This window comes from Ochotona princeps, chromosome 12, assembly GCF_030435755.1.
Source record: "Ochotona princeps isolate mOchPri1 chromosome 12, mOchPri1.hap1, whole genome shotgun sequence".
Lineage (NCBI taxonomy): Eukaryota > Metazoa > Chordata > Mammalia > Lagomorpha > Ochotonidae > Ochotona > Ochotona princeps.
In genome coordinates, this window is record NC_080843.1 from 42,079,755 (window position 1) to 42,105,279 (window position 25,525).

At 40.8% G+C, this 25,525-nt stretch overlaps 1 protein-coding gene across 4 annotated transcripts in view; it reads right to left on the minus strand.

Annotated features, from left to right (window-relative positions):
* ELF1 (E74 like ETS transcription factor 1) overlaps positions 1–25,525 on the minus strand; it is an 86,839-nt gene that overhangs the window by 33,694 nt on the left and 27,620 nt on the right. For 3 of the 4 annotated variants that reach the window (XM_058670676.1, XM_004577448.2, XM_058670678.1), the window contains exon 2: positions 9,440–9,733. In XM_058670676.1, the coding sequence (XP_058526659.1) occupies positions 9,440–9,511 (72 nt within the window). In that variant the 5' untranslated portion in view covers positions 9,512–9,733. Of the gene's footprint in view, positions 1–9,439; positions 9,734–9,906; positions 10,007–25,525 lie in introns of those variants that run through there. The other variant, XM_058670677.1, reaches the window with a different exon arrangement.

Sequence of the window (25,525 nt, forward strand, 5' to 3'; positions counted from 1 at the left end):
CAAATCCAAAGTTCTAGGTGGATATTTAAGGCACTAATCATTACTCCAAATTTAACAAGTAAGTTTAGACAACGGGGTTCTGAATATAAGAAAGCAAAATAGTTTTCACTTAATTTGTTCACGATGCTTCTTGTGGCTATCAGCAGAACTCCATCTGTTAATTGATGGTTGTGAAACATCCTGCCAAGTTATTTTTTGAAACAGTTTATTTCATTTTAAATAAAGTACGTTCAAAGACATATTTTTTAAAATATCATTGCAACTGTCCTTTTTCAGGACAGGTGTAAAATAAACTCTCTTCTGAGTATAGTTCATTTCACATCCTTGGGCCAAGATAAGGCCATCCTGACAGAGTTCTGTGCCTTTATCTTCCTCCCCTCCCCTCCGCCCTGCCCCTGCAGCAGCTCCCCTCACAGCAAGTATTTTGCACTGCCTTGGAATCAGAATGCAGCCCAAAGCCTCATTCTATCAAGAAACTGCCTTGAGGACTTAAGATTCCTGAAATTATTTCCTTCATCTTTGGTTAAAAAAAAAAAAAAAAAAACAGAAATACAAAACTGAAAACCTAGGACTTCACTCGGTCGTGAAAACATCTAATATTGGATCATGCAGGTAATACACCATACACACACTATCAAAACATAATGTAGCCATTTTTAAGATATTATTTGCTAAACATTTATTTATTCTTATTGCAAAGTCAGAAATACACAGAGAGGAGGAAAGACAGAGAGGAATACCTTCCATCCTCTGATTCACTCCCCAAGTGGCCACAATGGCTGGGGCTGAGCCAATCTGAAGCCAGGAGCTTGGAGCTTCTTCTGGGTCTCCCACACCAGTGCTGGGTCCCAAGGTTTTGACTGCTTTCCCAGGCCACAAGCAGGGAGTTGGACGGGAAGCGGGACTACTGGGATTAGAACTGGCATCCTGGGCCCGGCGGCATGGCCTAGCAGCTAAAGTGCTCGCCTTGAACGCCCCGGGATCCCATACGGGCACTGGTTCTAATCCCAGCTGCTCCACTTCCCATCCAGCTCCCTGCTTGTGGCCTGGGAAAGCAGTCAAGGACAACCCAAAGCCTTGGGACCCTGCACCCGTGTGGGAGCCTGGAAAAGGCTCCTGGCTCCTGGCTCCGATTGACACAGCTCCTGTCATTGTGGTCACTTGGGAAGTTTATCATCGGACAGAAGATCTTCCTCTCTGTCTCTCCTCTTCTCTGTATCTATGTCTTTCCAATAAAAATAAATAAATCCTTTTTAAAAAAGTGTTCTTTAGTTCATCTCTGAGAGTTTTTCAACGTAATAAACCATAAAATAAAATGGTAGGGTAATGAATGATGATAGCTAAAGTCACCACTTGTATTAAGAACTTCACATGGCTTAAGCCACTCACCTCAACAACACTATGTTATTTTGTTGACACTTCCAGTCAATCTGTCAGGGAGAGGCAGAATTGAAATCTGAATCCAAGCAATGTGATTCCAGAGTCCACAAGCTCAACCATTACCACAGACTGCAAATTCAGGATTCTACAAGTAAACTGTAGTCACACTACATTTTCGTATCAAAGCTTGGCTTAAAGAAATGATACAGAGACAAATTTGTTCTACTTCTATTGGTCTCAGCAGACTTAACTATTTCGAAGAAGGCTGGCATCCCCCTTAATCAGCATCACCAAAACACAAAAACTAAAGAGAAATGGTCTTTTTCGCAGACTTCCCCAAGATAACGTTTGACATTCCACTGCAAATCCCCATGGGGCTGTTTAAACAAAGTCTAATCCCAGTATCGTTCTTTCACAACAACTGTCTTCAGACTGCCCTGATTTTTCTTTTTTAGCCGTTATAAATCACAATTTGAAAATACTCCTAGTTTTCTTACAGGTATGTTCATGTGTGAGTGGCTATTTGTTAAGAATCAATTAAGATGTCAAGAAACCAAGTGTTATATAAATCTTAACAGGCTTAAATGCTTCATTTATTTACATAAATCAGACAGCAATTTCTGCTTCTCAATGAAGGACTTCAATACGAATCATAAGTTACATGTATATTACACAGAATAGAAAGAAGCAAAGCATCCCCAAATAGGCAGATTATGGTAATACACACAATTTTTTGGGTACAGAGTTAGAAACACTGAGCCACACATTTTAAGTAGGTAAGTTATAAGTACGTGAATCGGGCATGGTGCCATTGCCTAGCAGCTAAAGTCCTCGCCTTGAATGCACCGGGATCCCATATGGGCGCTAGTTCTAATACCAGCAGTCCCGCTTCCTATTCAGCTCCCTGCTTGTGGCCTGGGAAAGCAGCTGAGGCTGGCCCAAAGCCTTGGGACCCTGCGCCTGCATGGGAGACCAGGAAGAGGATCTGGACTCCTTGGTTCGGATCAGATCAGCAACTACCATTGCAGTCACTTGTGGAGTGAATCATCGGATGGGAGATATTTCTCTTTCTCCTCCTCTCTGTATATATCTGACTTCACAATAAAAAATAAAATCTTTAAAAAAAAATAAGTACGTGAATCATGTCACAATAAAGCTGTCAGTTTTTAAAGAAATGTATACACAGTAGTAAGAACACTCTACCTAAAACTACACTAACAAACTACAACAAAGAGCACTGCTTTGTTGAAATCATAAGTGCAAAATGCAGTTAATTCTTTCACATTTAAAATTCTCTTCAGGGCCCGGCGCAATAGCATAGTGGTTAAAGTCCTCGCCTTGAACGCCCCGGGATCCCATATGAAAGCTGGTTCTAATCCCGGCAGCTCCACTTCCCATCCAGCTCCCAGCTTGTGGCCTGGAAAGTAGTCGAGGACAGCCCAAAGCTTTGGGACCCTGCACCTTTGTGGGAGACCCGGCAGAGGCTCCAGGCTCCTGGCTTCGGATTGGCTCAGCTCCAGCCGTTACAACCGCTTGGGGAATGAGTCATCGGATGGAAAATCTTCCTCTCTTCCTCTCCTTGTCTCTGTACATCCAACTTTCCAATAAAAATAAATTTTTAAAATGAATAAATAAAACTCTCTTCACCATTTACATATAGCTATTCCATGTGGCTAACATGATGCAGAGTTGAAGGCAGAGATCACAGCACACAACTACTAGCTTCATCAATTAGCTATGGAATTTTAGGCAAGCTGTTTTCTTTCTCTGAGCTTCATATTACTCTTCTACAAAGTGAAGATCAGATTACCTACTTCCTAAGACTGTTGTAAGAATTAAACACAATCACCTTTGTAAAGCACATATCACAGTATACAGGCCAAATTCTCAGTGAAAATAATCTAAAAATTCATCGCTGAATAACCCTGGATCTGACTATATTTTCAGTATTAGGGTCTTTTTACTGTTTTTCCAGCAATCTTTGTGATGTGATGGCTGGAAAGCAGCTAAAATTTTTGTTAAAAAAACAAGTCAGCTCCTCCTCCTATAAAGAATTATAACTATCAGCTTCCTAGATGCCAAAAGTTATCAGGGAAGCAAGCCAAACTAAATGCTAGACCAGACAGTTATCCCATCACTGGATTTGCAGAAAGTCCCATGGCTTATGCGATATCACACTCCTCTGGAAGGCAATCTGGCTTATAATTGGAAGACTCCTTCAGTAGAGACTTCCCCAAATATACAGAAAAGAAACAAATAACCACTGTATATTACTTTTGTAAATGGCCAGGGTTTGAAATTTATTTATTCATTTATTTTCATTTGAGAAGCAGAGAGAAATGGTAAAAGGCAGAGAAAAATCTGTTGGCTATTTGAGTCTTCAAATGCCTCAATGACCAGTGTGGGCTAAGCTGAAACTGGAAGCTCAAGCTAGGCATGGGAAGTGGGAACCCAACCTCTTGAGCCATCCAGCATCTGCTATCTGCCAAGGCGTGCATTAGCAGGAAGCTGGAATCCTAACCACTAGGCCAAATGTGGATTCCTAAGCATTTTATGGATTTGGTAAGTCTGATCTGCCAAGATTTTTTAAAGAAAGCAACCAAAGCAAACAGAATCTGTACTTTTATGAAAAAAAAAGGGTGATTCACTATGTTACATCACTTCAGCTTCCTGTCTTCCACATCACAAGTGGCAGAAGAATGCTATCAATCCATTCTTTATGCCCTATTTCATGAAGTACACTTACTCTGACCTAACAGAATCTTACTATTTCAAATGAAATATGGCAGATATTGGTTCAGCACTGTGGCACAGTGCGTTAAGCTGTTGCCTGCAACACTGGCATCCCCTATGAGCTGCAGTTCCAGTCTTGAATGCTCTACTTCCAATCTGGCTCCCTGCTGACGAGTCTGGGAAAGCAGCAGAATATGGACCATGTTTGGGTTCCTGCCAGGCACACAGGAGACCCACATGAAGTGCATGGCTCATGGTTTAAGTATGGCGCAGCCCTAGCCATTGTGGGCACGTGGGGAGTGAATCAACAGATAGAAGAGCTCTTGCTCTCTCTTGGCCTGCTTAATGCCAAATTTGTGCTAAGCAGCATAGTTGCCATTCTATTTTTTTTTTTTTTTTAAGATATGTGGAGACGACAGGAAACACCAGGCCGGGACATGTCACCCTAGCCCCCAAGTAGGGGGACTACAAATGGCTCAGGAGGGGTGTCTAGGGACATGATGTGTTGGAGTGGCAGTAGGTTTGGGTATGTTTGACAGGGAAGACATGACTTCTAGTATCTTCCATAGACCAGGCCACTGTACTCTCAAGTAGGCAAGGGAGTGGAGATGGAGTGTTTAGAGAAGGGAAACTGGAAGACATGCCTGAGTCAGACCAAAGCACTCGTCCATGTGGGAGACTGGCCTGGGCTAAGCAGCATCATTCACCAACTGTTGTCCCACACAAAAGCTGGGAAAGGGGGACATACCTGACTGTGCTAGGCCACAGTACTTGCCTGTGAGTGTTGGTGCACGGGGTGGGCCATGGCAGGCTGGGCTGAAGCATCAATCAGAAAAAGAGAGAATTGGATCTGGGAGAACATTCTGTAGGGGACTTATGGGCTCACCTCCATGGGACTGCAGCACCCACTGTTTTGTTCAAGATCTGGGGTGGTAACAAGCTGAGTCAGAACCCACCTATACTTATAGAAGCTAGGACTGGGAGGAGGCCGGGATAGGCCAGGCTGCAGCACATGCAAAGGCTGGGACTGAAGGCAGACCATTCCAAGCACGGCCATAGCACCAGCTAGCACATGTGAGATCTGGGCCTAGAAGCAGATCATAAGAGAACTTGGGAACTCCCTTATTATGCCACAGCTCCCATTGGGGAGCACAAGAACTGGAGCTGGGGGCAGAACTGGCCAGGCAAGGTTGCAGCACTGCTCAGAATTTATATGAGCCAGGTCTGAGGACAGGCCAGGCTGGACCAGGCCATAGCACCTGCTGACATGCAGGAGAGCCAGAAAAGGATGTGGGTCGTGCCTAGCTGGGCTGGGCTGGGCTGGGCTGGGCTGGGCTGTAACACCCACTAACAAGACCTGAGACTGCAGGCAGACTATGCCAGGCTGGGTTGAAGCAGTCAGCAAGCACAAGATCCAGGGCTGGAAGTTGGACTGATGAACTTTTGGGACTCCCCTGTTAGGCTGCAGCTAGCACTGATATGTGCAGTAGCCAAGGTTGTGGACACACCAGGCTGTGAAAGGCTGAAGTACTTGGTGATATATGTGTGGGCTGAGTTTGGGGGTGGGCTAAACTGGATGTGGGATAGGCTGGGCTAGGCTGCAGTACCTGCTGGGTAAGATGAGAGTCAGGTCTGGGGGTAGACCAGGCTGAATCACCCCCTGGTGTAATATGGAATGGGTGTGGGCCAGGTGGGCTAGGCCGTAGTACCAGCCAGTGAGAGACAGGACTGGGGGGCCAGCATTTGCCAGCACTCGCAAGACCTAGGGTTGGGAGTGGGCATCGTAACAGAAACTTGGGGAACTCCGCTGCTAGGCCACAGCACCTGCTGGTGAGTATGAGAGCTGGTGCTGGGGGCAGGCCAGGTTAAGATGGACAGCAGCACCCATCAGCATACATGTGGTCTGGGTTTGTGGGTGAGCCAGGTGGGCCAGTCTACAGAACACACTGGTACAAGCAAAAGTCATAAAAGGGTGCAAAAGTTTAAGTGACCTTTCCGAGATGATTGTAAGCAGCAGACTTACGATTCAACCCTGACTCTTGTGCCACTACTGCCACTATGTAAGCCCACTGCCTCTGTCCCCACTCCCAAATGATGATTACTGCTCGTGTATGAAATCCTCAAATACTGGTAATAGACCTAATCATAGACTGCTAAAATAATAACTGCCTATTCATTGTGTAGGAAAAACGAATGATAAAGAGCCAATATACATACACAAATGTTTGCAAATGAAAACAAAATCGCCAAATTAGTTTGGCATAATTTTTATATCCCAAAACAACTCATTTATCTATTTCTTTATACCTCTAAAAATTTACACATCAAATACTATTAGTTCTTTTTAAGAAGACAATAGTGGTCTGGGTCCCAGGGCCCACCTATTAGGTAGGTGCTGGGTTCATGAGCCCCAGGGATGCGGGATCCAGCGGGGCTTGGGATGCCTGGCGTGGGTCCTTGGGCTCATCTGCAAGAATATGTCCTACTTAATGAGAAAGGCAGAGGCAGTGGACACAGGCCCCGCTGTAAAAGGAAAATATGGCAGCTCATTTGGTGCTGTAGCAGAACAACAGAACTAACTGGACAACTACCCCAAACACAGGATGACAGCAAAAAACCTCAGTGAACGACGCCAATGGACACTGGGTAGGTAAAATCAACATCATTTCAAACCTCTTGCACAGAACCCTAGGAATGTGTACACACTGAGACTTTGGGTTGATATGAGGTAGCAGTTCCTCATCCCTAGGTACTGGGATGTGTGAAAAGTCATGAGTGGTTTCCCCCTCTGTATCTCCTCTTCCCCCAGAAACAACAAGAAATAGCAAATTTGGAAGCAAGGAGTTCACTCAATTTTCCCTCAACTTTGATCTTTTCCACCTGATCCACCATGTAATCATTATAAAAAATAAAATTTAAAAAAATTTTAAAAGAGGACAGTAGGACAAAGGAGTAAGGGTAAAGAGAAATTTTCATATCTGTTTTTTTATTAGGTGATATAATCTACAAATAGTAAGTTACTACTTTTCATTTATATTACAAGCAAATTAAAGCAACTATGGAGGTAGAGCTATGGGTTTGATAAACTGCAAATAAAACTGCTACCACAAAATATACTTCTATATGAAACAGTTAAGTTTACTATCATCACATCAATAGACTAAAGAACTCTCAACTTGGTCAACAGCTTTTTTTCACACTGATTACAATCCCTAAGATTGTCACACACCATTACAAATATATTGAGCATCATTAATGAGACTCAATCTCCTTATGTTCAAACTGTAATTCCACTATTTAGAAGTTGTATGATTTCACCAAGTTATCTAATCTCTTAGCCTCAATATTCTCACTGCAAAACGGGTATTAGGATTTACCTCCTTTGGCTAGTATTTATAAATTACTTGTAATAATAGATGTACAAGCAGCTAACTCCATGGCATAGTAAGCTAAGTTTCCACACCTGCAGCATCAGCATCCCATATGGGTGCCAGTTCGAGCCCTGGCTGTTCCACTTCTGATCCAGTTCCATACCAATGTGCCTGGGAAAGCAGCAAAGGATGGTCCAAGTGTTTGTGCCCCTGCAGCCACGTGGGAGACCTGGAGGAGGCTCCTGGCGTCAGTCTGCCCCAGCCCTGGCTGTGGAGGTCATGTGGGGAGCAAACCAGTAAATGCAAGGTTTCTCTCTCTCTGCCTCGTTCTCTGTAATTCCGCCTTACAAATCAAAATAATTAAGTAAATCTTTAAAAAAAAAAAAACTGCTCTGTAAAACTAGATTTGCTTTACACAGAAAAATTTAAAAATTGAGAAAATAGACATATGTGAAGCTAACAACATAATTTCCCTTTGTAAAGAAATGAATAACCTTTCCAAAGTAAAATAATCGCATCCTACACTGTGCCCGAGCATTGTTTCACAGAATTTTTGAAGGTTCTGTAGACACATGTAAGAACATGGTACCATAATGTACATTACATTTCTCATGGTCACAAGTGTGTCACAGCCACTGCAACAGAGCGTACAAACAAGCGGCTTAAAGCTCTATCGTCTGCTGCCACATCCTGAGATCAAACTTCACCACTTCAAGCCTGCCTTCTGTATTAGGTACTTTTCATCTAGCTGTATAGTGAATATACTCTTCAAACCTTAGTATATACACAAACATCCTGTATTCTAACAAAATCAAAACACTTTCTCCTCCTAAAATATCTTTCCTATTGTCTCTCAATTAAAGCCATATCATTATATTTTTAAAAGGAATCAAGCAATCCTCTCCCTCAAACTTTTCCCCCTAATCAAGTTTACTCTGATTTTAGGGCAACATAATCCAAATTTTCAACTACACAGGCTTATATACAGTTTTATTCTTCACTTTAACAGACAACAACTACTAAGAAATTATAACACCCTGTCAAAACAATCTGTTTTATCATCTGTAGTTACTCTGTTTCTGAAATAAAAGTGTCATACATAAGTGACATGTGAAAATTAGCTATTTAAAATTAAGCTTATTTTAATATAAAATCAACTTTATGAGCCATATTTTAAATCTACCGGTTCTCAAAATATTTGTCTTCTTTTAGGAATAATATGTATCTCCAACATATTATTCCTCTTACTGTCCTCCATTCCTTACATGACTTGTTTGGAATGAAGCAAACTATACAACCACCCCCCCAACAACAACAACAACAAAAAACAACTGTAGCTTCTGCTAGCATTCTTCTGGCAAGGGACACTAGAGTTAATCCAATATCACTTTACAGCATAGTTATAGATGGAAAATAGGAAAAAAAAATGCACACTTTTATCAAGTCAGTTTGGATTTAAATTAGAAAACCCAAATTGGAAATCGTTTAGTTCAACCACTTCAATCTATAGGACAGCAAACGTAGATCTAAAAAAGCTAAATAAGTAACTTCCTCAGAGTCACATGCTGTGGGCTGAAACGACGTACAATTCTGGCACCGCCAACCTTTGTTTCACGGTTTTAAAGAAACAGCCAATAATTGTAAATATTAACCAAAAACATTTAAAGTTAGCATATTCTCTGGAACTTTTCAAAAGACTGAAACAATTAAGATGTTTAAAAGTAAAAACTTCATTTTACAGAAAAACAAGCTGAATTCTGCAAGTATGACAACCTTGCCAAAGTTAAAAACAAGATTTTAACTTAATGAATTGGTACTTAAAATGTAATATCCCATTACTTTCAAATGTTACATTTTTAAATTTAACTTAAATTCAACTATTATCTTCAAATAGTTTTTTGATACAAATGAAACAATCATACATTAAAATCTATTTTTTTTTCTAGATTTCCTACCTGTTGTTCATCCTCCATGACGTTACTAGCAAATTCAAATACTAGGTCGTTCTGTTGGACAACAGCAGCCATAATAAAACATTCCCCCTTAGATCCACATGAGAAAAACTGCGAACGGGTTCAATTATGGGCAGCACAGTATGGTGACTGATGCGGGTAAAATCCTCAGCTGAGCTTGTCAAATAACTGTGACCGTAAGTTTTCTTCAGCAAAGGTGTTTCAAATGCTCTGGTTTCAATGATATTCTACTCAAACTCAGGCAATTTTGCTGAAAGTTTTCTCAAGCTTCTTGACCTGAAAAATAAAAGTTCAGTGTAGTTATGAAAGACCAATTATCCATGCAGAACATAACAGCTAATACACAACATAGTGTCCTCAAACTCGCTTCTTTTTTGTTGCTTTCTTTTTTCCATTTTTTTAAAAGAGGCTTTTTCATAATCTTTTAAAAGAAAATCCACACTACTTACAAGCGGTTTCTTTTTTGACAGCAGATACATATTTTCTCTGAATACTCCATTCCTGCTACAATATGATTACTTTTGATTGCAAAAGAGGAAGTCTTTCTTTATCTTTCCACAGTTAAACAGTTAAAAATACCAGGTACTTTAAAACAACAAAACAAAAAATAGAGAAACAATCCAGCAACAATAATGAGCTTTATAACCTCAATAAAGCGCATCCGATGTCCTTTCCACTAACCGGACAGTCTACCAACAAAGTAACTTCATAATGTGTACTTTTGTTTTTAACAGAAACACTCAATATTTCTGTAAGGTTTAATATATACTAGAATCTAAAATGTAATAAGTTTAAGGTTGGTAAGTACTATCCTAAAGTATTTTTAAAATACTCAGAAATTAAAAGCCCACCCTTCCTATTCTTACTGTGAAGTAAAATGCTTTTAGAGTTACCATGCTTAAGTCTGTCTTCAGTGGCTTCTTTTCTAATGTACTGAAATGTATCCTTATCTCTAGCACGGGCTTGCAAGCAACAGGAAGGAAACAGCACTTGACCACGTCATGGCAAATTAGAACATGCAAAGAACTGCAGTTTACAATAGCAGAAAAACAGAAACGCAACTTCAGAGGGAAAATCATTTCACAGTGGAGGGAAAAATGCTTTAAATCTACCAGTGAAAGATGTTTGGATTTTTTGAAGTTACCATTATAAGCAAAAAGAAAGATATTTTAATTCAGATGTTTATTTCAACTTTATAAAATATTTCATCAAGTGGCTATGGACATAAATACGACATGAAAAGGCAAATAGGTAAATAGAATCAGATTAACATCATGTTCTTCAAAATAACAAAATTTTAATACATATAATCCAAAAAATGAGGGGGAATGACATTAATTTCCTAATAATTTTAAAGAACCAAGTTTATAGATTAAGCTGACATGGTCACTCAGTTCCCCTGAAAACTTAAGACCAGCTATTATGTGCTGGCCAAATCATACAACTGATTTCCTAATTTCAGTAAAGTCAATATCCTGCATATTCCAGGCTCTGGGGATAACCACATATCACTACAATTTACCCAACTAGAAATTAAAATAAGAATTAAGAATAACTTTACATATTTTTACTCACTATACTTAATTCCAACTCAGCAATTCCCCATTCCCATCTGCTCCACCCATTTTAATATAGTTCAGCTCTAACTTTGGAAAAGTATTTTTAGCACATACTGCTGGCTTTTTGAGTTTTGATAGGTACCATATCTGAAAGAAAAAAAGTCTCACTATAATCACAGAAAATCATATGAACACAAGATAAAATATTTAGTCTTCTACAAAGGTTACTCACATTATCTTCCTTAAATTATCACCCAACCAAATTCCTTTACCATAGAGACTTTATTTCCTGTATTCCAGCACAAGCTACATTCATGGCCTCCCTTCTCAGTTTCTGTTAATTACCCTAATTAGAACAAACTCTCTTCTCCATTTTTCAATGCTCCACTCAGGTCTCAACTGTACCACAACATATCCCCACTTACATGCTTCAATCTGTAGTTCAGAATGCTCCCATTAAAAACAACACACCACTCAAGGGAGAACCCATGAGTCTATGAAACTGTAACATGAAAAATAAAAATTAAAAAAAAAAAACCCACCTGACTCTATTACACCAACTTAATACTTTGCCAAGTCTCATTTGAAAACTGTGCACCCCCTAATCCAACTGAATAAATATCTGACTGCCTATGTTTTTGCCAAGACAGTGATCAGGCACAAAGATAATTAGAGCAAAATGTCTTCTGAGGAAGTAATCACTCTCTAAAATACTTTCTGATCCCACTAAACTTGTGTTATATATCCTAGGTCATGATTTAAAAAGCATTATAAAAATAGATACTGGCTTAAATAGCTATTTGGTATTTTAGATCCACATACTTTTAAAATGGATAACTGAAGTACTCTCATAAAAAAAGGAAAGCTATGATTATAAATTTGAAAAACCACACCAAGAAAATATAACCAGAATAAAGAAATGTTTCCTAATGCAAAAGTTCTCTGTAAAATATTAGGTTCCAAAAGGCTATTTCCAAATCTCTTTGTTAGTAAGTACAAAACAACAGTATATTAACAACCAACATGGGGAAGGCTGAGGAGTCCCTGTGTGTCTAAGTCTGTAAGCTGAAGTTTATTCAGTTTATATAAACAGTTAAGTTTCACTTTCTTTTCCATTGCAGTCATGTACTTCTCTTACAAACGCTTCCACATTATTATCATGCTTTAATAACCATCGCTCAAAAATTTGAAAAATAAGGAATGCAAGCAATTTATCTATACTTTACAGTATAGATATAGTATATTTCTAACTCACACTAATAAACCCAAACTGAAATGGCTCTGCACAATCACTAAGCCAATTGTTGGGGGTGGAGAAAGACATGATTTTGTTGATTTACACATTCTCAGTTTATGAACCTCTGTGTAAAAGTAAAGCAAACCATCAGCGTAATTCTTAGGAATCAATTTTCTGGTTCTTGCTCCAGAAGTATCACCTGTACACATTATATATCTTGATGTTTGTTCATTTTTATATATTTGAAAGGCCAAGCAACAGAGAGAGAGCAAGATATCCTAAGTCCACTAGTTTACTTACCAGATAACAACTAGAGTCAAAGCCAGGAGCCAAGAAATTCCTCCAGGTCTCCCATGTGGGTGGCAGGAATTCAGTACTTGAGCTGTCATCTGTAGCCCTCCCTGCTCATTAACAGGAAGCTGGATTGAATTAGAGGCAGAGGTGGGACTCAAATCCCAGGTATTCTGATATGAAATATGAGACTCACAAGTGATGGCCTAACCCACTATATAATGCCTATCTTGTCAGAGAAGTTTAAAGATTTGTTTTATTTTTATTTGAAAAGCAGAAACATAGAAGGGGAGAAAGACAGAGAGAGAACATCCGTCCACTAATTTACTCTCCAAATGGTCCAAACAGCTGGAACTAGGCCAATCTGAATCAGGTGCTAGGAACTTCCTCCTGGTCTTCCACATGGGTGCAGAGACCATCCTCTGCTTTCCCAGGCCGTTAGCAGGGAGCTGGGTCGGAAGTGGGGCAGCTGGACATGAACCAGCTTCCACATGGGATAAAGGCACAGCAGACGGAGGCCTCGCCTATTATGTATACCACGGCACTGGCCACTATCTCAAGCATTTGACAGAGCTCAGGTTTTTAAACTTTTCCAGTAACAGACAAGACAAAGTCCACATCTATTACCTCATTTTTCATTGAGTAAAAAATAAAATCTAAGGTCCCAATGTCTCACAATTTACAAACCTAAGAAAACTGTAACTACAATTCTCATTTCCTGAATCAGAACTGTCTGACTATAGTACATAAATCTATTGAAATCTTGAGAATATACAACAGGGGTAGATGGTTGGCATAGTGATGAAGGTGTCAGTTGATGTACCTGAGCCTGCATTCCTTATCTGAGTCTGTGGGTTCAGGTCCTGGTTCCACTCCCGATTCCAGCCTCCTGCTAATGCATGCCTTGGAAGACAGCAGGTACTGGCTCAAGTAGGCAGCTCCTGGAAAGCACTGAGTTCTTGGTTTTCAGCTTTGACCTTGGCCTAGTCATTGAAGCAAACAAAACGTCCACAGCAATGCATGGGAGCTCACTCTGTGTATGTGTATACTGTTCAATTTTTTTTAAAGATTTATTTATTTTTATTACAAAGTCAGATATACAGAGAGCAGGAGAGACAGAGGAGGAAGGAAGATCCTCCGTCCGATGATTCACTCCCCAAGTGAGCCACAACGGCCGATGCGCGCCGATCCGAAGCGGGGAACCTGGAACCTCTTTCGGGTCTCCCACGCGGGTGCAGGGTCAGAAAGCTTTGGGCCATCCTCAACTGTTTCCCAGGCCACAAGCAGGGAGCTGGATGGGAAGTGAAGCTGCCAGCATTAGAACCGGCGCCCATATGGGATCCTGGGGCATTCAAGGTGAGGACTTTAGCTACTAGGCTACCGCCCCGGGGCCCACTAAACTGATTTTAAATTGAACATGGACCGGGGTGTGGCCTAGCAGCTAAAGTCCTCACCTTGAATGCCCCAGGATCCCATATGGGCACCGGTTCTAATGCTGGCAGCTTCACTTCCCATCCAGCTCCCTGCTTGTGGCCTGGGAAAGCAATCGAGGATGGCCCAAAGCCTTGGAACCCTGCACCCGGGGGGAAGACCTGGAGGAAGTTCCTGGCTCCTGGCTTCAGATCAGCACAGCACCAACTGTTGTGGCCACTTGGGGAGTGAATCATTGGATGGAAGATCTTCCTCTCTGTCTCTCCTTCTCTCTGTATATCTGACTTTGTAATAAATAAAATCAGTTTAGCTAAAAGGTGTAAACATAAATTTAGGTAAGCATATACATGAAAATTGTAAAAGTCTCCAATTGTAGCCCAGTTTCTGATCTTTAAATCCAGCATTAGATACATCCACATCAGTGCCCTCCAAAAACAGCATATCTAAATATGTCCAAAACTACACATCTTCCACTTCTTCAAATTTGCCCCAATAAAAGGGGAAAACGCTAAATGAACAGGGGGGGAAAAAAGTGTTTTCAGAGGCCAATGTTGTGGCTCGGAAGATGAAGCTGCAACCTGCAAGTTTGCATCCCATGTGAGTGTCCGATCCAGCTAATAATTAATAAGCCTGAAAAAAGCAAAGATGGCATGTTTACCTGGGTCCCTACCACCAACATGAAAGACCGGGTGGAGTTTTAGGTTCCTTGCTTTGTTGACCTGACTAAAATTTTGGGAGTGAACCAGTACATGGAAGATCTTTCTCTAATTCTGGCCTTCTAATAAATAAATAAATAAATACATTTTAAAAAACTCAGAAATAATGTTTTTATAAAGCATTAAAAAGATTTCTGCTCTCCTCCAAAACACTGTTAGGGTCCTCAGTACATGAGAAATTTAAATTTACTCATCATTAAGTTGAAGAACAAAAAAAAATGTACTGTATTAATAGTTCTCAGATATACATTGTTTTTAAGCAAAAAAAAAATTGGGGCTGAGAGCAGGCGAGATTGGGCTAGACCACAGCATCTGCTGACACGTGTGCAAAGCAGGTCAGGGGCGGGCCAGGTAAGGGTTCTTCAGGGTCACCACAACAAGGCCATGGCGTCCACCATTGTGCCAAAAGGCAGGCATAAGGGTGGACTGGGCTAGGTTTGGCTAGCTTGGCATGAGAGACAGGGCTGGGGGTGGAACTGACCAGCTGCTGCACCCACTGTTACATGTATTGTCTGGTGCAGAGGGCCAACTGAGTCCAATTCTGTACCAGCTGGCACTCACAAGAGCAAGGTCTGAAGACCTTCCAGGTGAGGTTCCTTAAGAGGCTCCCCAACTAGACCACTGCACTCCATCTCTGGCCTCAGGAAAAATCACATAGATGGGTAGTCCAATCCTGAAGCACACGTTGCAGGACTGAGCCACCTCAACCATCCTAACAGGAATCCAGTGCCCACTTGACCTTTGTAAAAAAACATGAAAAAAGGAGGCAGGAAGGAAGGAAAAGAAAGGGAAAGAAAGGAAGAAAAAAGAGAAAGAAAGGGGGAGAGAGAGAAAAGGAAGGACAGAAGGAAACAAAGGAGGAAGGAACGAAGGCAAGAAGGAAGAAAGGGAGAGAAAAAGAAATAAAAGAAGATATCTAGAAAGAGAAGGAAAAAACTCTGTTGTTTCAGGGCTCGAGTTGGGTTGTGACACAGTGTGGCTGGCATCCCAGCAATCTGAGTCCCAGCTGCAATGTTCCTATCCAAGTCCCTGCTAATGCTCCTGGGAAAGCAGCAGGAGATGGTCTAAGCACTTGGGCTTGCCATGGAGACAAAGATGGAGTTTCAGGCTCCTGGCTTCACCCTGGCTTAGCACTGGTTGTTGTAGCCATTTGGGGGAGTAAACCACTAGATAACAGATCTCTTTCTGTCTCTTCCTTTCTCTCTGTCAACCTTTCAAATAGGTAAATCTTAAAAAACAAAGTTTCAAAATTATAAAAATAGCAAGGAAAACAGTAAGTGAAAACTGTTCATTCATGACACAGACAGAGGCAGCTAACTCGTACATATAGTTCTGAGAAATCATCCAGTTGGGTATAAGCCTCAAATTTCATCATTTGAATAAAAATTACTATTTTTATTAGAGAGTCAGATCTACAGAGAGAATAGACAGAGACAAACATTTTCCCTCCATCCCCAAGTGGCTGCAATGGCAGAGCTGAGACAATTCGAAGTCAGGAGACTGGAACTTCTTCTGGGTGTCCCACTTGGATGCATGGTCCCAAAGCTTTGGGCCATCCTCCACTGCTTTCCCAGGTCATTAGCAGAGAGATGGGAGGTAAGTGGAGCAGCCAGGATGTGAACCAGTGCCCATACAGGATCCAAGCCCTTTACAAGGGGAGGATTAGTCAGTTAAGCCATTATGAAGGGTCCTTATAAGCCTTTTGGGTAAGGCTATCATGGCCTAATAACTTACTAAAAAACACTTTGAAACAGATGATTATGGGCCGGCGCAGGGCCTAGTGGCTAAGGTCCTCACCTTGAACGCACTGGGATCCCATATGGTTGCCGGTTCTAATCCCAGCAGCTCCACTTATCATCCAGCTCCCTGCTTGTGGCCTGGGAAAGCAGTCAAGGACAGCCCAAAGCCTTGGGACCCTGCACCCGGGGGGAAGACCTGGAGGAACTTCCTAGCTCCTGGCTTTGGATCGGCGCAGAACCAGCCATTGCGGCCGCTTGTGGAGTGAATCATTGGATGGAAGATCTTCCTCTCTGTCTCTCCTCCTCTCTGTATATCTGACTTTGTAATAAAAATAAATAAATCTTTATAAAAAAAGAAAACAAATAGATGATTACTTATTAATTTTCCTTTCTATTTATTTAGTTATTATTGCTATTATCCACATCAAAAAGTGAAAAAGGAGAAAACAAGACACCAAAATGTAGTTTCAAACAAATGTGGACCTCCCCAAATAGGCGGAATCATCTCTCAGATCCTACAGAATAAGGGAAAGAACCACAATTTTGGAAGAAATCTCCATTATAGCCCTCCCAAAATCACATGCTGTCCACAAAACTGATGCAAAAAATAAATTATAAGGCAAACATCACTCCTGATTGTAATCAATATTATCATAATTTTATTCTAAAAAGAAACTACCTTCTATACCCCAATCTCTTTTTTTTTTTCAAATATTCAAGTATTTTAAGAAAGTATAGAAAAATTTTAAAATACGTTTTTGGAATCTATTTTGATACTATAGAATGTATTATCATCAACGTCTCTTAAATAGCTAACCCACATAGCTCCTTTAAGTTGGGCATTCTTTAAATTGGGTATTTTTTAAATTGGAGGCAGGGTATCCTTCATCTTGGGGATTATTTAATGGGGCAGAGAGGGAAGAGGGAAGTACCCAGACTTTTATCAAATGCAACCAATTTTGATATAATTTACAACCAGATATATTTTATAAATTAAGTCTCTAGCCAATTTCTTGTGACTGTTGTAAAGTCAAAGTAAGTCTTGGCAACCTGACAAGCTCACCTTAGCTGCAACCATACTAAATAGAAAAAGAAAAAAACTCAGTATGATCAAGCCAAACAAGCTGACTTCTCTATGCCATTGCCTTTTTGCTGACACTCAGATGAGCAGTTCCAGGACTCTCGGGCAGACTGCAATTACTCACTACCCAGACTTGAAATTCCGGTTCTTTCACATAGTTCTCCACTTTCCATCATTGGCCACTGGGGCCGACCTGGCATTAGATTACACTCACACAGCATTTATAGCACCTTGCAAAGCAGCCAAACAGATCACATACCTAGACCTGTCCATACCTGTGCTCCCAGGATTAACTCCTTTTCAGAGCATGTACTGAAAATAACATAATTAAAAATGAAAAGAGAAATAACCATCAGTATTCAAAGAGAATGTTTTAACTTTGGTCATGGCAACATTTTGAATTTCTCTCCTTTCTCAAAAATGCTGAAAGTTAACTATCAAAATGTCAATAACTGCTTTTCAGTAAACTTTAAAAATCAAGTAAAAGACTCTTTCTTTCTAGTATCCAAAATCTGAACTCTGACAAAACACACCTGGCCAGGGAACAAAAGCATGTTAAAATGTCCTTATCAGTAAAACCTGTTTGGGCAGCTAAAGAATTTCTCTCTACAATAAACAAGCATTAACTTGCAGAGAAATTCTGTTTCATTTCTGTGGGTGTTTATTCTTCTGGCTAGGATTTTCCCTTCCTCAGGGGGGAGAAAAAAAAGAAAAAAAGAAAAAGAAAGAAAAGGAGAAGAGAAGAGAAGAGGAGAGGAGAGGAGAGGAGAGGAGAGGAGAGAAGAGAAGAGAAGAGAAGGGAAGGGAAGAGAAGTATATATGCACTAGCACAGTGGGTTTCCACATATTAAAGAGCAGATTCACACCAGTACCAGAGTTTCACTGCACAGTGCCATTGAGCAGATATGTTTAGAAGGTACTCCAGAAGATTTTACTGCACTACTAGCTGCCCCATCTCTAATTTTCACATTGCATAACACTCTTCTATAGAAACTATAATGTCACGAGAAGTTCCACTCTTAAAGAGACACGCCATGAGCTAAAGGTTAACTTTAAAGACCATTTAAACCCCTTTCTGGCCACAGACTGCATTAGTGGTGCTGGCTGCTTCATGCATGTATCCATGGAGCCCTCATTACCTCTACTCTGTCTACTCACATCCAGTGGCTCTTCATCCTGCAGTAGGAGCCTCTTATCAAAACTGAAAATATGAGTAACTTCTCTATATAACACAAATCAATGGCTTCCATTGAGAGGATCATGGTATGGCAACAGTGTGAGACACTGCAGTCAGACAGAATATTTGATTACCTATATTGAAAAAGTGAATGAGAATACTCCATGAACCAAGCTTAAAAACAAACCTTCTAAGCTACACTAAAACACAATGGAGTTTTTGTGAAAGAGAAGATTAACAGAACACAATTAGCAGCCCCCAAAGAGACCCACAAAAATGTGGACAAGGAGCCTCTGACAAAGAAATAAAGGCAATACCATGGAGAGAAGATAATTCTTTTAACAAATCATGCTGGAATAAGTAAACATTCACATGCAAAATTAGCAACCTATATTCAGGCCTTACTCCTTTTGCAAATATAATTCAAAATGGATCACAGGCTTACATGTTAAATGCAAAACTATAAAACTCTTGAAACATAGAAGAAGAGCCCAGCATGGTGGCCTAGAGGCTAAAGTCCTTGCCTTGAAAGTACCAGGATCCCTTATGGGTGCCAGTTTTAATCCCAGAGGCCCCACTTCCCATTCAGCTCCCTGTTTGTGGCCTGGGAAAGCAGTTGAGGATGGTCCCAAGCCTTGGGACCCTGCATCCATGTGGGAGACCCAGAAGAGCTCCTGGCTCCAGATTGACTCAGCTCCAGCCATTGCGGCCGCCTGGGGAGAGAACCATTGGACGGAAGATCTTTCTCTCTGTCTCTCCTCCTCTATGTATATCCGCCTGTCCAATAAAAATAAATAAATCTTTAAAAAAGATTTATATATTTTTATTACAAAGGCATATTTTTCAAAGAGAGAGTAAGATCTTCCATCTGCTGGTTCACTTCCACAAAGGCCAGAGCTGAGCTGATTCAAAATCCAGGAGCCAGGAACTTCCTCCAGATCTCCCACAAGGGCACAGGGTCCCAAGGCTTTAGGTCATCCTCCTCTGCTTTCCCAGGCTACAGGTAGGGAGCTAGATGGGAGATGGATCAGCTGGGACACAAACTGGCATCCATGTGGGATGCTGGTGCTTGCAAGTGGTGGGTTAGCCAATCTGGCTACTGTGCTGGGCCCTACCCAAAGCTTCTAAACTTAATAAAAGCAAAAAGCAACCAATACCAAAACCATAAGAAGAAAAAATTGAAAAGCATGGGCTTATTATTCTGGCACAAATATAGGTGCTGCATATTTATAAGTTACAAATGAATTTGTATAAGCCTACTGTATAATTCTATACAGAAAAAAATCTTTTTAAAATAATATTTTTGATTATTATTTTTTATTACAAACTCAGTTATACAGAGAGGAGGAGGGACAGAGAGGAAAATCTTCCGTCCAATGTTTCATTTCCCAAGTGGCCGCAATGGGCTGGTGCTGCACCGATCCAAAGCCAGGAGCCAGGAACTTCCTCTGGGTCTCCTACACAGATGCAGGGTCCCAAGGCATTGGGCTGTCCTCGACTGCTTTCCAAGGTCACAAGCAGGGAGCTGGATGGGAAGTGGAACTGCTGGGATTAGAACCAGCGCCTATATGGGATCCTGGCACTTTCAAGGCAAGGATTTTAGCGCTAGGCCATCACGCTGGGCCCCAGAAAAAAAATCCTACATACTACTCCTATAACTAATTATGTTCTTGAATGTATTCAGAACACTATATATTCTTTTCAATTTACTGTTAACTAAAGTGCAATAATGATCTTGCTATTAGGTTTTCCTAATACTACGTAAACGTATTATGCCTGTTTGATTTATAAACAGAGGTAATCGAAAGGTCTATTCTTCAGACACATCTCTGCTACTCTGCTACTACTGACTGACTTGCTAGTAAAAGTTGATAAATATCTATTGAACCTTCCTTAAGATCAGTATTGTAGAAAACACAAAAAGTTAGTATATAGCCTTGTTCCCAGGAAGCTTACAATACAGTTCAGAAGAACAAGAGAGACAATCATATGTCATAAGTTAGAATTAAATGCTGCTAAATTGGTATATTTTATTATTTCAGAAGGAGGTGATCACAAGTCAAGGAAATACTTCACAAAGTAGAATCTAAACTTAAAAGGAAGACAGGCTGCTGGCACTGTGGCATAGCATTATACACTGCCACCTGCAGCACTAGCATTCCATATGGGTGCCAGTTTGAGTCCCAGCTCCCTGCCACTGTGACAAATGTGCGAGTCCCCACACCCACGTGCGAGACCCAGATCAAACTCCTGGTTTCTGGCTTCACCCTGGCCCAGTCCCAGCTATCCTGGCCATTTGGTAAATAACCAGCAGATGAAGATCTCTGTCTCTCCCTCTTTCTGTAACTAAGTCTCCCAAATTTAAGAAAAAGCAGACTACAAGAAAAGGTAAAGATAACATAGTGTTTGTAACTGTTAAGAATCAAGAGAATGAAAAGAATACAAAATAATCAAAGTTGGCCAGGCATTGTGGTCCCCAGAATAAACCTCTGCTTGGGATGCCTGTATATCATACATCCTCTATTGGAGTGCCTTGCTCAAGTCCCAGCTATTCCCTTCTGATGCAGCTTCTTACACTAATGCAGCTGGGAGGCAGTAAATGATGGTCGAAGGACTTGGGCTCCTGCCATCCACATGGAAGACCTAGATGAAGTTCCTGCTTCTTGGCTTTAGTCTGACTTAACCCTAGCTGTTGTGGGTAGCTAGGGAGTGGATCAGTAAATGAGATATTTTCCCTCCCTTCCTGCCTTTCACTTCTATTCTTTTCATGCCCTGGCTTCTCCACATTCATTCAACCCAGCTCCCTGCTAATGGCCTGAGAAAAACAGAAGACAGTCCAAATGTTTGAATGTCTGTTACGCATAGGGTAGATTTGGATGAAATTCCTGGCTTTTACCTGGCCCATCCATGGCCACTGGGTCATCTGGGGAGTGAACCAATGGACAGAAGATTTTTGTCTCTCTTTCTCTCTGTAACTCTTTGAAAAGAAATAAAGAAATCTTGAAAGAAAGAAAAAAAGGAAGGGAGGGAGGGAGGGAGGGAAGGAGGGAAAGAAAGAGAAGTAAACATTAAAGAAGAAAGCAAAGAAACGGATACCACCAAAAGTCAAAAAACATCACTTTCAGGGTAATGTTCAGAAGAAAGATGCTCCTGTGAAAATGGCATCCCAATCTAGACCTTTAGATGAAATGTCTGATAATTTGCAGCTTTGTAGTTCTCTTGGAAACTTGAGAAAATCAAGGTTGTCTACACAACAATCACCTTTTTGATTTTAAGAAATATTTCAGCACTGGGGCTGGCATTGTGGCACAGCATACTGAACTGCCCCTGTAATGCTAGCATCCCATTGGCTGCTTCACTTCCAATCTCTCTCTCTACAATGTGCCTGGGAAAGTAAAGAAAGAGGGCCCAAGATGTTAGATTCCCTGCACCCATATAGGAGGCACAGATGGGATTTCAGCTTCTTGTTTTAGCTGTGCTCAGCCCCAGCCCCAGACATTTTGGCCATTTGGGGAGTGAACAGCAGACATAGCATCTCTCTATCTCTCTAACTCTGCCTTTTAAATAAATAAATCTTAAACAACAACAAAATACTTAAAGAGTATAAGTACACTGAGAAATTATAAAACAACACAGTAAAGTTCATTACATTATCACTTGATGGAATACCTCATGTCACATTACTTTACCTAATCTTCAAACATCTAAATACCTACTAATGATTTTGCAGATACAAGAAATTTCACACATTCTCAAAGATTAGGAAAGAGGTGATAACAAATCAGAAATCCAAAGACAGGCTCAGGCAAGGCAGATTTGCTTGGAGTAATCTCAGGGCTTCCATTTCGCTTTGATTTCTAATTTGATTTTCAATGAATTGAAGTTTAATAATGGAAAAACATACTGGGATTTAAAAAAAAAGCATTCACTTTACAACTACCTTCAAGAATGACACATGTACTATCTTTTCCTTTATAGTAGATGGTTCTTATTTTATTAATACTACATGTATTTCTTATTTGTTCAACAAACACGCACTAGGGACCTATCTGCCAGACACTGGTGCGGGGAAACAAAGGGCAGCAAAGGGACAAGTGTCTAAAACCTTCCCTACAAGTTATCATAATCAGCTAAATCAAACCCAAGTCACAACATGTACTGTAGCAAAATTGAGTACAAAGTTCATTTTTGTAAGTTATTCAGTAATTATTTACTATGTCCTATCTGGTAAACAATTTGAAATGAAAAGACATCATAGTTTTTCAATGTATTCTTAATTAATGAATATAATTTTGGCAGTTTTTAAGAGTACCCTCCTGTGTCACATAATACAATGTAATTAATGAATTAAAAATAATAAATTAAAAAAAAAAAAAAAGAGTACCCTCTATGTTGAAAGTCAAATTAGGCCGCATGGTCAAAGAACACATTATTTTTCTCATTTATTTATTTTACTTGAAAGAGAGACACACAGAGATCGCTCATCACTGGTTCACTCTCCACATGCTTGCAACAGGCAGGCTGAGTCAGGCCCAAGCTATGAGCTGGGAACTTTATCCATGTCTACAATATAGGTCACAGAAGTTAAGTATTTGAGCCTTCACAGCATTGTCAAAATGTTGGAATTTGAAGAGAGTAGTGCTTCAATATGGTATGCGAGTATCTCTGGGACATGCATTTGACACAACAGTTAGGATACCCCTTGAGATGCCTACATCCCATACTAGAGTGCATAAGCTCAAGTCCAACTCCATTCCAATTCCAGCTGCCTGCTAACTCACACCCTGGGAGGCAGCAAGGGATGATTCAAATAGTTGGGTTCCTGCCCACTTATGTGGGAGACCCCATCTGAGTTCCTGGCTCCTGGTTTGGGCCACTCCAGTCAGGGTTATTGCAGGGATTTTTAGAGGAAGCCAATGGATGAGTCTGCTTCAATTTTCAAATAAACAGAAGCTTTTAAAAATTCTCTTAATGAATTTTTTCATCAAATTGTAGAAGATGTATTCTCATTTTTTGTGTGTGATTGCATTTTATAGAATGCTGCACTAGCTTCCTAGAAGCAAACGATGTGAAACTTGCCTTTACTACAATCAAAGCAACATACATACATCTTTTGATTTAAAAACAAATACATACGACCTTCACCAATAAATAACACACAGAAAAAACAAAGGACAGAAGAAGCTGGATTGGAAGCACAGCTGCTTAACCTGCCACAGGACAACAGTGGCCCCACTAGATCAAGATTTAATAAATAGGGCCCTGTGGCATGGCCTAGCGGCTTAAGTCCTCGCCTTGAACGCACCGGGATCCCATGTGGGCGCCGGTTCTAATCCCAGCAGCTCCACTTCCCATCCAGCTCGCTGCCTGTAGCCTGGGAAAGCAGTCGAGGACGGCCCAATGCATTGGGACCCTGCACCCGCGTGGGAGACTTGGAAGAGGTTCCAGGTTCCCGGCTTCGGATCGGCACAGCACCGGCCCATTGCGGCTCACCTGGGGAGTGAATCATCGGACGGAAGATCTTCCTTTCTGTCTCTCCTCCTCTCTGTATATCTGACTTTGTAATAAAAATAAATCTTTAAAAAAAAAAAAGATTTAATAAATAAGAGAACTACTGAATTGGCTTCTTCTTAAACTCCTTAATTAAACTTACCTAGCTTCATAATTTTTCCTTCAATCTTTAAAAAGTAGATTTGAGGGTCCTGGCACGATGGCCTAGTGGCTAAATTCTAACCTTGCAAGCACCAGGATTCTATATGGCTAGCAGTTCATGTCCTGGCTGCTCTTTCCAATAAAAACAAATAATTCTTTAAAAAAAAAAAAGCAGATTTGAATTCTTAGGTTTGGGTTACTTTTTTATGATATTCTGATTTTTAAAATATGGTATCCTTTTTTAATTATCAGCTGAAAAAATTATTCATCAAAACAGCATAATATGAACAGGTGGGTCTCAACTAAGCCCTCCCTGCCAAAAGTTTTACTCTGCTAATAAAAACACTTCAATCTAAAAGCAAAAATAAAAAAGAAAAGAAAAAAGAAAATTTCTTACTGGGGCACACCAAACTTAAGAGACAACACAAAATAAGACAGAGAAGAAGCAGGTGGTTCTGCAAATTATTCCTTCCACTCAGTGGAAAAACAAGCACATAATGAAGAATAGGCACCTTCTATAGTAAAGTCCCAAATAAAAGACTTCTGATGTTCTCCAACCTAAGATAACTAAGCTATTTTTCAGTCATCTTTTTCAGAGGTCCAATTTACAACTACTTTTAATTGGGACAGGGTAATAACTTCACTAGGACACATGATTTTTGTTAACAGGAGAAACACACTGGGGAGGGTAGCTGAAGCAGGACAGAAACTTTTTTTAAAAAAAGATTTATTTAATTTTTATTACAAAGTCAGATATACAGAGAGGAGGAGAGACAGAGAGGAAGACCTTCCGTCCGATGATTCACTCCCCAAGTGAGCGCAACGGCCGATGCTGTGCCGATCCAAAGCCAGGGAATCAGGAACCTCTTCCAGGTCTCCCACACAGGTGCAGGGTCCCAAAGCTTTGGCTTTCCCAGGCCACAAGCAGGGAGCTGGATGGGAAGTGGAGCTGCTGGGATTAGAACCGGCGCCCACATGGGATCCCGGTGCGTTCAAGGCGAGGACTTTAGCTGCTAGGCCCTGCGCCGCCGGGCCTGACAGAAATTTTTCATAAGATTACTTCTTATAAATAAATCACAAAGACAACTGGTAAGAAATACTCTATAACAGGAAGCGGCCAGCCGGGATGCACTTATAATTCACTGGGTGGGACACAAAGATCAGTTACTCCTCTCTGGGGTGTTG